The sequence below is a fragment of the Cynocephalus volans genome, chromosome 13, assembly GCF_027409185.1.
Source record: "Cynocephalus volans isolate mCynVol1 chromosome 13, mCynVol1.pri, whole genome shotgun sequence".
Taxonomy (NCBI): Eukaryota; Metazoa; Chordata; class Mammalia; order Dermoptera; family Cynocephalidae; genus Cynocephalus; species Cynocephalus volans.
In genome coordinates this window covers 19,962,538-19,978,742 of record NC_084472.1, presented here as the reverse complement: position 1 = coordinate 19,978,742, position 16,205 = coordinate 19,962,538, and the positions used below count along the sequence as shown (strand labels likewise).

Here is a 16,205-nt window from a genome sequence, read left to right as displayed (position 1 = left end):
GGTTCTTCCCAGGCTCTATTCCCTGGCCAGGTGGGTGGCCTCCCACATAAACTAATGCCAAGCTTCTGAAATTTTACAAGAGGGGAGTGTTAATCCCATTCTCAGTTCTACTGATAGTTTACATGAATTAACTCCACACCTAAACCAACTGTGCTCTAGGTACCAGCTAGAAAATGAACACCAAACTCAGCCACTCAATGTCTTGAGGGGAACTGTCTTAATCCATTCCTGCTACTATAATAAAATACCATAAACTAGGTGGCTTATGAACAACAGAAATTTATTTCTTATAGTTCTAGATGCTAGGAGGTCCACAATCAAGGCACCAGTATATTTGGCTTCTGATGAAGGCTCACTCTCTGGGTCATAGATGTTGCCTTCTCTCTGTGTCCTCACATAGTGAAAAGGGCCAACGAGTTCCCTTGGGCTTCTTTTATAAGGTCACTATATTAATCAGTTTACTGTTGCTGATAACAGAATACCTGAAATAGGTAATTGTAAAGAAGTAAAATTTATTTCTTACAGTTTTGGAGGCTGGGAAATCCAAGTCAAGGGAGCACATCTTAGTGGTGACTTTCCACAGAGTCCTGTGGCAATCCACAGTGTCATATGTTGATGAGGGGGAAGAGAGTTTTTTTTGTGCTCACTTGATCTCCTTATAAAGCCACCAGTAACTCCCTGATAATGCACTGAACCATTAACCCATACCATTCACGAGGACAGAGTCCTCACAATCCAATCACCTCCTAAAGGCACCACCTTTCAAATACCATATTGAAAATTAAGTTTCAACATGAGCTTTGGAGGGGACAAACATTCAAATATAGCAGTCACTAATCCCATTCCTGAGTGCTCCACCCACATGGCCTAATTACCTCCCCAAAGCCCCACCTCTTAATACTATTGGATTGGGGATTAGATTTCAACATATAAATTTGGGGGGAACACAAACTTTCAGACCATAACAGGGACAGTATTTATGGAGGAACACCTAAGAATCAGTAGTCCATCCATTCTTCTAGAAGCCAGACCAGTAGATGCTATACCTAAACTGCTCTATTTTGAGTTTTCCTGAATTTCTTTGATATTAGCTTGTGGCCTACATAAAGAAATATCCCAACAAACAGTGCTGAGAATTTCAGTGATGTATTTGCTACACAGAGATTATTGAGGAGGCTGTGTATTGCTCTATACAATTTAAGTTCTGTCTGCAGTAGTCGAACTATTCATATGCAAGTGGAGAGTTTAATCTTACGGACACTTCACAAACCATAAAAATGGCCATGTCCCGGCTTGCATTGTTTGCCGCTGAAAGGCTAGAGCCACGTTTGTTTTCCTCCTGGCTCTATGTGTTCTTCCTAATCCTGGCCTTATATTACCTTTCCTATTCTCAATTTCTCTTTGTCTCATTTGCTTTATTTCTCTCTTTATTTTTATCCTGTTTTGTTGTATACATTCATGTAAGAGACTTTAATATTATCTGGCAGGGGTAGAAATAATCAAATAGATAAACAGAATGCTTAGTGCATATGTCTGCCTACACAGGTCATTGGAAGCATTTGGAAAAATCCCAAACAATAATTTAACCAGCCTGGATGGAAGTATAAAATTGGCATAGCATGTCTGAAAAGCGATTATACACATGAGTTAGAGGCCTTCCCAATGTTCATATGCTTTGACTCTGGACCTCTAGAAATTTATCCTAGAGAAATAATCAGAAATGTGGATAATACTTCAATATAAAATAATTATTCTGGTATTTCTAGTAGCAAAAATGAAGATCAACTTAAAGATCTTATAAAAGGAGAAAGGCTAAATAAATTATAATATACTGAATTTTAAATGCAGCCATAAAAGAAGGATTTTCAGAGAACTTTAAATGCCAGGGGGAAATGCTCACATTATCATGTTTAGTAAAAGAGCAGAACACACATGATTCCCATTATGTTACTATATGCTTTTAAAAAGGTTGTGAGTATATTTAGCAAGTGATAATTCTAGGAAGTTGCATTATAGGTTATTTTTATCTTCTGCTTCATTCGCTTTCTTTTATTATACCGGCTTTGTAATCTGGAAAAAAAAAAGTTCGACTAGGCTGAAACTACCTTAAGAATTTTTACTGAGTAGACAACAAAGGTACAGATATTGCCTATCCAATGTGATAATCAGAATCTATGCATATCTCTTGGATTTAGTGTTCTAGTCCCTTTTTTTTTTTTTTTTTTTTTTTTTTTTAGCACCCTGTTAGCAATCCATTTATTCTGAGGGACATCATTGGGAATCTCATGTGCACAGTCTTTCAAGCCTGCTTTCTTGGCCACATAAGAATGAGCCTTGGGCCTGGAACACTTCCTTATCAAGAGAGAAAGAGTCCTCACAGCCTGTGCTGAACTTATCATCTTGTATGGGAATATCTTTCCCTGTTTCAGACTCACTGTGTACTTCTTTGTCCTGCTTAAGCATGTGTGTCATACGGCACCTGGCCAACCCCATTATTATATCTGTCCCCTGCAGGAAGGGGACAAAGTCCTTCTGCTGCAGCCCAGAGGGGTGCATACGGGCCCATTCATTACCCTGAGTCAGCTACCAGGAAGGAGGGGCTGGCCATGGGTAACCAACGTCAGCCACTGAAGTGGTCTTGCTCTGTCTTATTGCTGTTCAAGTAAAGCGTTGCTGCATCTGGGCCAGATGGTGTCTTTTTCCTTGGTGATTCCAATACCACGGTGCAGGGACAGAAGTGCTTGGCTCCTACTCCTGGTAACAGGCAACAGCTGCTACTCGGTCAGCGACTATTGTCTGTGACCTCAAGGTTGCAAAATGCAGAACAGGTCAATTCATTCTGACATTTATTCAGCAAACATTTGCGTACAAAACTAGTGAGACATCACAGTGGAAAGGGTGGGGGCTTTACTCTCCCATTAGCTGGAGTTCTAATCCCTCTTTCTTACTTCCAGTCCCCATGATCATAAATAAGCTTTTCACCCTCTCTGAGTCTCAGTTTCATCATCATTAATAGTTTTCACCTAGGTGTGGAATGAGAGTAAAATCCAGTGACACATTTTTAATGCAAGCACATAGTGGACATTAGTCAATATGGGTAAAGTTCCTGACTCTTTGTCCCCCACCCCTCACTTCCATTCTTACCCCATATCAGAATACTTTCAATGGAAACTAAGAGAGAAACTAACTGAAGGTAATTTAACAAGTCCAGGGGTGGGACAGCCCTGGTTGGTCAACAGAGAGCCCTAGTGACACCATCTGTCTGCTATGCCACCATAGTTTTCCTTATGGTCACAAAGCGGCTGCAGAAATTCCAGGCATCGTATCTACACAGGATAGTGTCCGAAGGAATGAAGGACCATCTTCTCCTGGGTATATTTTAGAAACAAGGAAACTTTCTCAGAAACCCTCAGCACATTTCCTCTCATGTCTCAGAGGTCAGAATTTGTCACATGTCCACACCTAATCCAGGCACTATCACCAGCCTAAGGCTTTGGACAGAACAAGGGACTAGGCTTCCCTTAAGCACATCTCCAGGGCATATGGTATGTACACCTGAGCAAAACTGGTATTCTTATAGGGAAAAGGAAGGGGGTGATGGATGTTGGAATAGATTATTCAATGCTGTGTCTGCTACACTCCCCACCGCAGGAAGTCTCATCTAGTGTAAATTCCAAGAGGTAAGGAGAGACTGAGCTAACCAGCTGGGAGATGTGGTGTAGAAATGCAGACAGGGAATCTAGACAGACAAGAGGTCCAGGAGGACTCTTGGTTGGGGTGAAGGTGACAAAAAGAAGAGGTAGAAGATTCAGTAGATTATATTGACCTACTTCACAATTCTGTCTATGGCAAGTCCTCTTGGAGCATTAACTGGGACAATGCAAAATTGAGGTCAAACACATTACAGTCTGTGCTGATGTGAACAGAAAGTAATAATGACTATGGCCTCACTTGAGATCAACACAGATGTCTGTGCATTTGAGCAGCTTGTGTCTGTGGATAGGAGTCAAGGGCCTTCTGACTGTGTAGGTATGGAGAACAAAATCCCCTGACTCTTTCACTAAATCAAGGACTCATAAGTTTTGGCCACCTACCATATCTCTAACTATAAACTAGCCCCTGGAGAAAAATAAAAGACATGAAAGACAGAGCAGAATTTAAACTCTGCTAGGGCTGGCCCATAGCTCACTTGGGAGAGCCTGGTGCTGACAACACCAAGTCAAGGTTTAAGATCCCCTTACTGGTCATCTTTAAAAAAAAAAAAAAAAAAAAGAATTTAAACTCTGCTCAAGGAGTCAAAAGTACCAGAAGTAGACTTGAGAGCAGTAGCAGGCCCAGTGGAATCAAGGGTTAAGGGGTGTGGTGCAGAGTGAAGCTACGGCAGGGGCTCAGCAACACTAGAAGAGAGGTGGCTGAGGGGCAAGAAGGGGACCTGAGCTGGGGTAACACCTGGTTAGGTCAGGATCTGGCTTATGGCAAACAGAAGAGAAAAGAGGAAAGAGAACCTTAAGGACAGGAGGGAGGGCAGTGATAAGGAGAGGATGACAGGGATGGACAGGCTCTGTTAGCATAGGGGTAGTGAGAAATTATTCGGATAAGGAAAGTGGGCTGTACGGATTTAATTTCATGTTGGGCCCAGTGGGTCACTATAAAAGTTTGGAGTGGGCCATTTTAGAAAGAGTTTCCTGGCTGTGACCTTGAGGATTTTGTTCTGTTTGGAGCTTTTGTTTTTTAATGAAAATGAGCCTAGCCAGGTGTGTGGGACAATATGTTAGGCACATTCTTTCCAGAGACTGACAAGAATCCCATCAGTACCCTGGCCAGAGACTCTGCCAAAAACATGTGGCAGTGGAAAGGCTTTGGAGCCAGGCAGACTTAATTAAAGGTCTAGCCCTATTACACATTAGCAAATTACATCGTCTTGCAAAACATTAGTTTTTTCATCTGTGGAATGGGTATAATAACCACTTCATAGGATTTTTACAAGGAAAGCACCTGTTACTTAGAAAGCACTCAAAATATTAGTTCTTTCCTCTTCCCGCTTTTGTCTATCGAAACTATTAAAACAAAACCTATGATGCTTGATCTTACATAATAATGTTGTATGGAAACTTTTAAAATGTCCCATCTATACACATTCCATGCAAGGAAAAGATTTGAGTCTTTCTTGACTTAAAAATAATTGAAATATTCTTTAAAAGTTCAGAATGTTTTGATTTTAAAAGTGTTTCAAGCACAAAGTAATACAATGTATCCATAAAGGATAAACATTTTAATTATTAACTTTTATTTGTAATTTTCCTAACTTTTAAGTTAAATATCCATTACAAATCCAGTCAAGAAGAGGGAAGGAGACACAAACAGGTGAGTGGGAGAATGAATGAGTGGATTCCTGCAGTGCAAGGGGATGAGACATCCACTTTTTTACTTTTACATTTGAATTTTCTAAAAAGGCTCTTATTTGTGCTGTAATGAAGGTTGAGAGTCCCCCCACGCAGACCAGGCTCTTTTCCAGGATGTGCGTGTGAGTGTGGCTGCTGTGTGTGTGCGTAGATGTGAGTGTGGCGAGTGCTATGTGCGTGAATCTGTGTGGAACCGGAGTGCGTACAGTGTATGGGGAGTTTGGAGTGTGTGTGAGCGTAGATGTATGTGAGAGTGTGGGTGTGCACGTGAGTGTGGAGAGTTTTGTGTGTGGAACCTGTGCGTGTGTGCAGAGTTCAGCACTGTGTGTGGAGTGCGGCTGTGTGAGGAATGTGGATGTATGAACGTGAGTGTGCAGAGCGTTGTGTGTGTGAGCCGATGTGTGTGGAATGTGGAGACTGGGCGCTGCGTATGGAGTTTGTAAAGAACGTGTGTGTGAGTGTGGACGTCTACGTGTGGGTGTGGACGTGAGTGTGCAGAGCGTTGTGTGGAGACTGCACGGTGCGTGCGGAGTTCGGAGAGAACGCGCGTGTGTGGACGTCTAGGTGTGGGTGTGCGGACGTGCGTGTGGAGAGCGCGCGCAGCGTGAAGTGTGTGAACGCGGCTCCCGGGCGCGGTGCGCGCGCTCGCGGGCCCGGGCCGGCTTCCGGGGCGCGCCCCCGTCGCGTCCCGTCGCCGCCGCCCGGCCCAGTCTGCGGCGGAGGCCGCCCTCTGCGGCACACCGCACGGCCGGCGAGGGGAGGGCGGGGAGGAGCGGGCGGCCCGGGCCCGGAGCGCGCCGCGGACATGTGCAGGATGTCCTTCAAGGTGAGCGCCGCGGGCAGACCCGGAGCCGCCGCCGCGGGCCCCGCAGGCTGGGGTGGGGCGCCGGCTGCGGGCCCGCAAAGGAGGGAGCGGCGGGGCTGGGCTGGGTCCTGTGGGTTTGTGGTTTGCTGCGTCTGCTTTGCGCGAAAGGCTTTCAGCGCTTAACGGCTGCGGGTCGGGTGAGCCTGTGCCGGGCGACGGGGCGGCGGGGACTGTAGCCTGGGTAACGGCGCGGGGCAGGGAGAAAGGCCTGGGTCACTGCTTTCCTGCAGCTGCCTCCAGCCTGTCCCTCTGCGGCCTCTTTCTGGAGTGCCAGCTGCACCCACTGCCGGCCCCGCCCCCGCAGAGAACTTTTCCTGGACACGGAAGCCGAGTGGCCAGCGCAGAGCGGAGCTGCACTTGCTCATCAGGCTTCGGTGTCCAAAGGAGTCTTGTCTTAAGAGAGTCAGTCCATTCAATCCCCACATTTTAGGATGAAAGTGAGGTCAATTGATTTGCCTCCATTGAAAGGCTTTAAGAAGAATAATAATACTTAAAATGTATCGAGCACTTAAATGTGCCCGACTCTGAACCGAGGGCATCGTGTGCATGTTCTCAGCACTGAGGACGGCCTATAAGATGCTGCTCTTCTTGGCAATACTTTTTTTTTTTTTTTTTTTTTAATGAAAAACCGAAGGCATAGAGAACTTAAATAGTTCCCCCACGATCTTGCAACCAGTAAGTTTATGGTGTTAAGACTGAAACCCAAGTGTGTCTGATTCCGAAGCCACTGTAATTCCTTCTCTTTCAACAGCTCATGTAAGCAGAGGAATGACGTGGTGAGATGTGCATGTTAGAAAGATCCCTGGGCTAGAGTTTGGAGAGGGTGGAGCTGGGAGAATCAGGAGGATGTTGTGGTCATCTTGTTAAGAAATGGTATGGACGAGGGCACAGCTTCAAGGATGGAAGGAGGTCGACGAAGGTGAAAGACTTAATTTGAAATCTACAGAATTCTGAAATTGATGTTATCCACTGAGTAGGGAAGGCAAGTGGAGTAAAGATAAAATGTTTGGTTTGGGACATGCAATGTTTGAGGATGACTGGGAACCAAGTAGAGATGTTGATTAGACATATGTACAAACCAAGAGCCCAGGAAGAAGCCTAAGCAGAAGATGGAGAGATGAGATTTAGGAGTCAGCAGTGTCAAGTGGTAATTGAACCCATGAGAATGAACACAATTGCCCACTGGGACCATGTAAAGGGGAAAAATAAGAGGACTGAGGACAAACTCTTGAAGAAGATCAAAATTTAAGAATGAGCAGAATAAGAGACACCCACTGAGAAAACTAAAAAGGAGCAGCCAGTGATTTATGAGAAAATTCAGAAGCATGTGCTATCACTTAAATCAAAGATCTTTAGTCTTTTAGTAAAGATAAAGAGGGCCTTGGTGTTAAATACCACAGGGAAATCAAACAAGCTAAGAATTGAAAAGTCCACTGGATTTAGTCGTAGAATAGCCACTGGTGACCTTGCCAAGAGCAGCTTCAGTGAAGTGTTAGGTTCAGGAGCCAGATTGTGATAGCTTGTAACCAGAGTGGGTGGAAACCACAACTGTGGAGAACTCTTTCAAGAAAGAAACGGGAATTAAGAAAAGGCATCGCTGCAGCAGGGATCCGGAATTGACCAAGGGTTTGTTTGCTTTAAAATGGTAGAGACTTGAGCATCTTTAAATGATGGTAGACACTTCCACAATAAAAAGAAAATAACCCTATTTTAGGATGGGCAAAGGAACTGAATGAACATTTCTCCCAAGAAATGACCAATACGCACCTGAAGAGATGCTCAGCACCACTAGCCACCAGGAAATTGCAAATTGAAACCATAGTGAGATACCACTTCACACCCACTAGGATGATTTTAATCAATGAGACAGATAATGACAAGTGTTGGCAAGGATATGGAGCAATTGGAAACCCTCATATGTTGCTGGTAGGAATATAAAATGATGCAGTCATTTTTAAAAAGTCTGGTTTTTCTTCAAAAAGTTAAACATAGAGTAACCACTTGATCCAGCAATTCTACTCATAGGTATATACCTAAGAGAAATGAAAAGATGTTCACACAAAGATTTATACACAAATATTCATAGCAGTATTTTTCATAACAGCCCCAAAATGGAAACAATCCAAATGTCCATCAACTGATGATAAAATGTGGTATGTAATCAGGAGATCTTAGAACCATAGATTGGGAGGCTTAAACAATAGATATTTCTCACAGTTCTAAAGGCTGGGAAATGCAAGATCAAGCTGCCAGCCAATTTGGCATCTGGTGAAGCAGATGCCGTTTCCTGGCTTGCAGGTGGTTGCCTACTCCCTGTTTCCTCACATGATGGTGAGAGAAAGCTCTGGTGTCTTTCTCTTCTCATAGAGGTACTAATCCCATCATGGGGCTCCACCCTCATGACCTCATCTAAACTTAATTAACTCCCAAAGACCCTACCTCCTAATGTTGTAGAAATGGGCTTGGCAAGGAAGTGTCAAACACTCAGAGGGTTGGAGAGTCAGGAATTTATTACACCTGTGGGCCCAGACAGTCTAATGCCCAAAAATCTGGACCCTCAGCTCACATTTCACAAGGCTTTTATAAGTGCACTCTTCCAGGGCTTTTTACATTTTTTCCTCTTTTCTCAGCATTCACTAGGCTAGCATATGTGGGCTGTGCAGATAAGCAAGCTTACAGAAGCCAAAAATACAAGCAGTGATTAATAGCCAGACTAGTGGAGCAAGCAAATATAGTTTCAAGGACAAGATATTACTTCAAGAACAAAGCAGGCTTATGAGAAAATTATTCTGGCATTTTTCCCAACACTAATACCATCACATTGAGGGTTAGGGCTTCAACACATGAATTTGGGTGGGGGGACACACACACTCCATAACATTCTGTCCCTGCCCCCCAAAATTTATGGCCATTTTGCATGCAAAATATATTCATTCCTCCCAACAGCCCAGAGATTCTAAACTCATTCCAGCATTGGCTCTAAAGTCTAAGGTCCAAAGTCTCATTTAAATATCATCTAAATCAAGTACAGTGAGATTTGAGGTACAGTTCATCCTGAGGCAAATTCCTCTTCACCGGGGAGCCTGTGAAATCAAACAAGTTATCTGCTTCCAAAATATAATGATGGGACAAGCACAGAACAGACATTTCTGTTCCAAAAAGGAGAAATTGGAAGGAAAAAAGGGGTGACAGGTCCCAAGTAAGTCCAAAACCTAGCAAGGCAAATACCATTAGATCTTTAGGCTCAAGAATAATCCTCTTTGGTTTAGTGCTTAGTCTTCTGTACTCACTTTGGTGGTTGTCCTGCTTTCTGCATCAACTGGGTTGGGGATTGTGCCCTCAAGACATTGGTGGTTAGGGCTTCAACATCTGAACTGGGTAGAGGGGTGGACACAAACATTCAGTCCATAATATGGCATATGCATACAATGGAATATCATTCAGCCATAAGAAGGATTGAAGCACTAATACATGGATGAACCTTGAAAATGTCATGTTAAGTGAAACAAGCCAGACACATGTATGTATAATTCCATTTATATGAAATATACAAAATAGACATCCATGGAGACAGAAAGTACATCAGTGGTTGCCAGGTGTGGGGGAAGAGGAGGGGATGGGACATGATTGCTCATAGGTATGGGGGTTTCTTTTGGGGATGACAAAAATGTTCTGGAATAGATAGTTGTGAAGGTTGCACAACCTTATGACTACAACACCTACTGAATTATGTGCTTTGAAAGGCTGAATTTTATGATATGTGAATTATATCTCAATAAAAAGTATTTTTAAATGGTGGTAGAGAGCGTTGCGAAGGCTTGAGAGTAGACGGGGCAGGACAACTTAGCTGAGTGAGTGACTGAATTACACAGGGGCTGGGAGGCAGGGACATCAAGCCCCACCAAGGTGTAGGGATTAGCTAGAAAGGTGGGAGAAGCCTCTCCCATTGGCATAAAAGGAAAAGAGGTGAGGTTGGGCATTGATATGTTGTAAAGTGAAGGCCAGGATGAGGTCAGGATCTGGGGTGGGTAGAAAGGAAGCTGCCAAGCCAGGTGCCAGAATTTTCAGTGATTAAGGAGGAATGATCAGGCGGTGACAACTATCAGGTGAGGTGAGGTGAGGTAGAGGTTGAGAAGGTGCGATGGCCTGAGTCTTGAAGCAGCAGAGATTTGTACACCTGAGTGGAAGGGCAGTAGTCCGGAAGCCAGGTGGGCCTGTTTCCCACCCGGTGCTGGTGTGGGGCAAGGTCCTGCCTCCACCAGAAAGGGGTGCTGAGGAGTGCTCTGTGCTTGGTTAAGGATGAAGAGGGGTTGATTTACTATGAAATGAAGTTCCAAAAGGCACAAAGGAGGGCTGGCCCATGGCTCACTTGGGAGAGTGTGGTGCTGATAACACCGAGGCCACAGGTTTGGATCCCTATATAGGGATGGCTGGTTTACTCACATGGGAGAGCATGGTGCTGACAACACCAAATCAAGGTTTAAGGTCCCCTTACTGGTCATCTTTAAAAAAAAAAACACGAAACAAAGGCACAGAGGGAAGTCTCGAGGGGGTAGGGAGCAGAGTCACAGGCCAGGCTGAGACTTAGCAACACTATTTCATCCGCCTAACACAATATCAAACATACTGAAATACACCCACAGCCCACAATAATAATAAAGACTTTTTATTGTAAAATTTTTGAAAGGGTTTTATAATACTGCTTTTGAAACTATTTAGTTATGAATAACATTTAATTTACCTTTTGTCCATGATTTTTCTGCAATTATCATATATAGTCAGTAACTCATATAGTAAGAAAATCAGACCTATAAGTTCTTTTCACATGTCAATATTCTATGAATACCAAATTTAGCAATTAATAAAGTTGACAAAACGTAATGCTTATGGCTGTTTAATTGAATATTTATTAACTGATTTGGGAGCCATAGAATAACTTTTTCATTTTCATAAGCCCTTACTGTGGGTCTCCAAAGCCTACTTATAAAAGGCCCAGAATTGCTGGACGAGTCTGTGGGAGAGGGAACAGAGCGTTACCAAGCACAGTTTAGCCTCTTCTTGATGATTCTGAATCAGGCACGTGGGGCTGTTCGCATCTGAGCCATATGGGCAGACCCCGTCGCATCTACTTTTCGTCATTTCTCCACGCTGCTGTTGATGTCAAAGGAAGGGTCCGGGGAGGCACGATAGGTGGCCTCAACCCATCCCATCCTCTTAGGAGGTTCTTCACTCCACCAAAGGAAAGAATTTAGGAGCAGAGTCATAGGAAGTGAGAACAGGTTTAATGTGACAGATAAGAAATACAGGTACCACAGGGAGAGTGGGGCCTAGTTCCAGAGACTGGGCAGGGCCCACACCAAGCTTAACACAGAAGTAGGAAATACATACCTAGAGCTCCCTACAGAGTGCAGGCTGGCTCAAGAGATTGAGCAGCCGCTTGCCGAAAGTAAGTTTGATGCAAAAAGAAAGAAATACACACTCCACGGGCAGAGTGCAGGTTGGCTCTAGAAGAGTGAGAAACAACCCCACCTTCTGCTAGGATTTGGCTTTTATAGTTTTGCATCTAATGATTATTCAATTAAGGGGGCGGTTCCCTGTTATGTAACATGGTCTTGCACATGTTCATTTGGTCTCTTCTTGGAGCATGTTCATTGGTCAAATCCTATCACATGTTCTGTGCTCTCCAGCACCTCTAGTAGAGGGTCATTCAGATGATAAATTCCACTTTACTGAGCATGCCTGGCTGCCAGGGTTATATAACCCCTCTCTACTGGGCATGACCAGCCACTGGATTTGCATAAGCCAGCCCCTTGTGGTCCATTTTTCCCCCTGTTGGTGCTGAAAATAGGTCTAACTGGCAACAGTAGCTTTCCTCTAGGGGAGGACCTAGAGAAGGGGGCCTGAGACCTCAGGGAGTGGCTTGAAACCCAGAGGCACGTCCTGAAACCTGAACCCAGGGAAACTGAGCACCTCCTATCTCACTATCAGCAGTCACTTCTCACTGATTTCACTTTGTCTCCAGTAAAATTCCTTTCACAATTGGCAACTCCTAATTTGTTTTGGTTGAGAAAACAGACACGTTTGTTATAATTTTTGTTTAAGTAAAAGCAAACTCAGAGTGTGCGTCTGAGCCTTTTTTGTGGAATAAAGTTATAGATTTAAGTACCCTGACTTTTGAGTTTATAACAGCTCTTTCAACTACTCAGGACTTGTTCCTCAGGGCTGAAGTTGCCAAAAGCCCAACTTAGTTGGCGATGGGAGAGGCTACTGGATTAGATGAAACATCCATCTCTAGATAACAAAAATATCTGGGTCTTTCTTGAGCATGTCTTACCCAAGAAGGTAAAGCCTCTCAATACCATGTTTCATCTAAGAGGTAGAAACTGGTCCTGCCTGGGCCAGAAGTGTAGGAACTTGTATGCTTCATCCTTGTTCTTATAGTATGCAAATTATACTAATCAACTGCAATTCACCAATCAGCTTAGACTATTTGGATGAGCCACGGGAAAATAAATGAACAAAACCATACATTTTTTTTTAACAGCTTTGAGATACAAATTACATACCATGTAATACACCCATTTAAAGTATTCATTTCAGTGGTTTGTAATAAATTCACTGAGTTGTACAACCCAAAAAGAAACCTCATTCCCATTAGCAGTCACTATGACCCCAAACCTCCCAGCTTTGGACAACTGCTAATCCACTTTCTGTCTCTATCAATTTGCCTATTCTCGACATATGTTTTAAACAAACTTTAAACCTGGTCATGAGTTCTGAATTTGGAAATGCCAGTGTTAAGTGGGCCTACCTCCAAGGCAGAATGCCCAGGGCAAATCATTTACTTTTTCTCTTCAGTTTCCTGTCACTTACTGAAGTGTAATGATACTGACAACACAGAGTTTAGGCTTAATGTTGATTAAGCATTCTGAAAATTTCAAATACATAGCACAAAGTAGGATAATAGATTGTAATAGTCAGTGATGTCTCAAAAACATACTTCAGCACATGACTTCTCAATCCATTGTTATTATTTTATGTAGCCTCTAATATCAAAGAAATTCATTATTGAATAAAGTGTTCTTTATTTAATTAATAAGTATACAATTGAAGTTCACTCTAAACCCTTTAATTACATATATATATTTAGTATCAGCTTTTTTAATGGCTACACAACAGAATAGTCCACTTATGGAGCTATATGAATTACCTTTTACATGAACTTGGGAATCTGGCTATTTAAAGAAATCTTACAGTAAAGCATTTTATAAGACAAATAGTACTCTCTAATTTTGCCTGCTTTTAAAATTTGCCTTTTCATCTCAGCAGTTTGCATTAGGCAGGCTGACCTTGTATTCTTTTCCTTTTTCTTTTTTTTTTTTTCCTTTAATGCATAAAGAGCTCAAAAATGAATTAGAAAGATCTTAAAAGAAATGTGGTGAAGGACATGAGCAGACAAGTCACACAACCCAAAGAAACACGTGGCAAATAAATACATTCTAAGATGTTCTTGTGGGTGGGGGCGGCATCCCGCAGCTCCTGTCTCAGGACCCCAGGTGTGCTGCAACCCTTTTTAAAAAAACTAACACTTTAAATCTCTACACACACACCCCCAAAGCTTTTAATGAGAATTCCACTTCCATACAAGTAACAATTTCTCTTCTGTGCTTCTTCTCCTCTTCTTTCCTGTACTTAACTTCTGGTAGTGGGCTAATGAGCAGTGTATTAGCCAAAATTCTGGCAGGAAGGGGGGGGTAGAGGGGAGGGGAATATGACAAATGCGAAAATTTATACTCAATTTTTCTCACATGGTATAAGATGTAAGCTCTCAGACTCTGGACCCAAACTGGGGTTTGAATCCTGGCTCTGTTACTTCCTAACTATGTGACCTTGAATAATTCACTTCTTTGCCTCAGTTTCCTCATCTCAAAAATAACAATAATAATATTTACCTCATGGGGTTGTTCTCAGACTTAAAGCAGTGAAAACGATTCGTGCACTGCCTGACACAAAGCAAAATCTCAACCTGGGTTGTCACTGCTGTTACTCATAATGTTGCAGCCAGCAAACCTGAGGGAGGCTCACTAGCCTTATTGGAAAGATCAAAAAAATCAAGACAGAGGTTAAGTGGTAATAGTATGATTGGTAAAGTGCTTTGCAGTTTGTGTAAAGCATTTGGCCCTGTCCTACTCCACACCATGTATGATGATGTGCATATTACAATATGCACCCAGAGAAGATTTGCAAGTTATCCAGAGGATGGGGTTTGTGTAGACCCCAAACAGAAGGAAGGCCTGGGGACTTTCCATCTTGGCAGGAAAGGATCTTGGAGTGGAGGGTAGGAAGGAGGCCGTTGGAGGTCATGGCTGCTTTATTCCTTGCTGTCTACAGGAGAAGAATTCTGCAGGAGTCAGAACAGTGTGATAGTTAAAAGGGCAGCCTCAAACAACGGACTGCCTGGTATTGAAGCCATGTCTAACTTACCTCATCTGTAAAATGGGATAGTAACAGTACCCACTTCATTCAGCTATGATGGGGATTAAATGAGCTAGAATATGCACAGTGTATACCACATGGCATAGAGTATAAGCACTTAATACGACTTAACTCAAGATTCCTGACCACCAGTAAATGTGTCGGCCACAGTGTGATAGGAGCTTGTACACATTTCTTTGCTAGACATCTCCACCTACATGTCTCATTAGCACTTGAAACTCAGAATGTTCAAAGCTGATGAACTCATCCTTTTTTTCCCAAAACCTGTTCCTCATACAGTATTTCTGACTTTTGTGAATGGCACCATGATCAACCAGGCACTGGAACCAGAAAACTGGAGTCAATCTATTCTCCTTTTCTCTGCTGTCTTGCACATACAATCACAGTCCAAGACTATTAAAGTGTCTCCAGTCTGTCTCATTCTCCTATTCCCACTGATATTGCCTCAGCTCAGGCCCTTGTTATCTTTTGCCATGTCTATGCAGTAGTCACCTGACCCTTGTAGACACCAATCTCAGTGTGGTTTTCACTCCACTGAGTATCAGGCAGTGCACTAATTGTTTTCACTGCTTTAATTCTGAGAACAACCCCAGGAGGTAAATATTATTATTCTAATTTTTGAGATGAGGAAACTGAGGCAAAGAAGTGAATTACTCAAGGTCACACTTCACTCCACTTCACTTCACTTCTCCAGTATTCAATTCATTCTCTCTTAGGCTTCCACAGTGACCTTTCTGAAATGCAAAACTGACAGTATCTCCCCACTTTAAAACACTTCCTTGACTCTCCAATGCCCACCAGGATTAAGTGCGAATTCAATAGCACAGCACAGCTGAGCCCCCAGGATCTGGCCCTGACTACCTGTCCTCATCAGCTCTTGCCTTCTCCCTCACACCCTTTGCTGCAGCCTGGCCAAGCTGACAGTTCCCAGGATGCTGTGGCAAGTCTCCATGTCTTTGCTTCACCACCCCCTCTGCCTGTGATACTCGGCACCCCTCGTCCACCCAAGCCCTTACTCATCTGTCACAACTCATCTCAAGAACTCCTTTTCTTTGAAACCATTCCAGGCCACCCTCCTCAAGTAGAATTGGTCATTCCCTGGTTTGTGCTCTCAGCATAAGCAGTTGCATCTCTCCTCTAGCATCTGTAATAACTTATGATGCCTGTCAACATGCCTTATTTTCCTTTTTGGCCATAAAGCTAATGTGGAATGGATTACTACCGTGCCATAAAAAGGAACGTAATTCTGCCATCCGCAGCAACATGGATGAACTGAGAGAAAATTATGTTAAGTGAAATAAGCCAGGCACAGAAAGAAAAATACCTCGTGTCCTCACTCATAAATGGGAGCTGGAAAAAAAAAAAAGACAGAAAGAAAAGAAAGGAAGAAAGATACAACAATCACAGAATTCATTGAAATTTCAAAAGGAGAGAACAGAACT

The 16,205-nt window shown here is 43.1% G+C and overlaps 1 protein-coding gene across 2 annotated transcripts in view; it reads left to right on the top strand.

Annotated features, from left to right (window-relative positions):
- Positions 1-6,110: 6,110 nt before the first annotated feature.
- ANKRD29 (ankyrin repeat domain 29) overlaps positions 6,111-16,205 on the top strand; it is a 50,216-nt gene continuing 40,121 nt past the window's right edge. For both annotated transcript variants that reach the window (XM_063077350.1, XM_063077351.1), the window contains exon 1: positions 6,111-6,228. In XM_063077350.1, the coding sequence (XP_062933420.1) occupies positions 6,208-6,228 (21 nt within the window). In that variant the 5' untranslated portion in view covers positions 6,111-6,207. The remainder of the gene's footprint in view (positions 6,229-16,205) is intronic.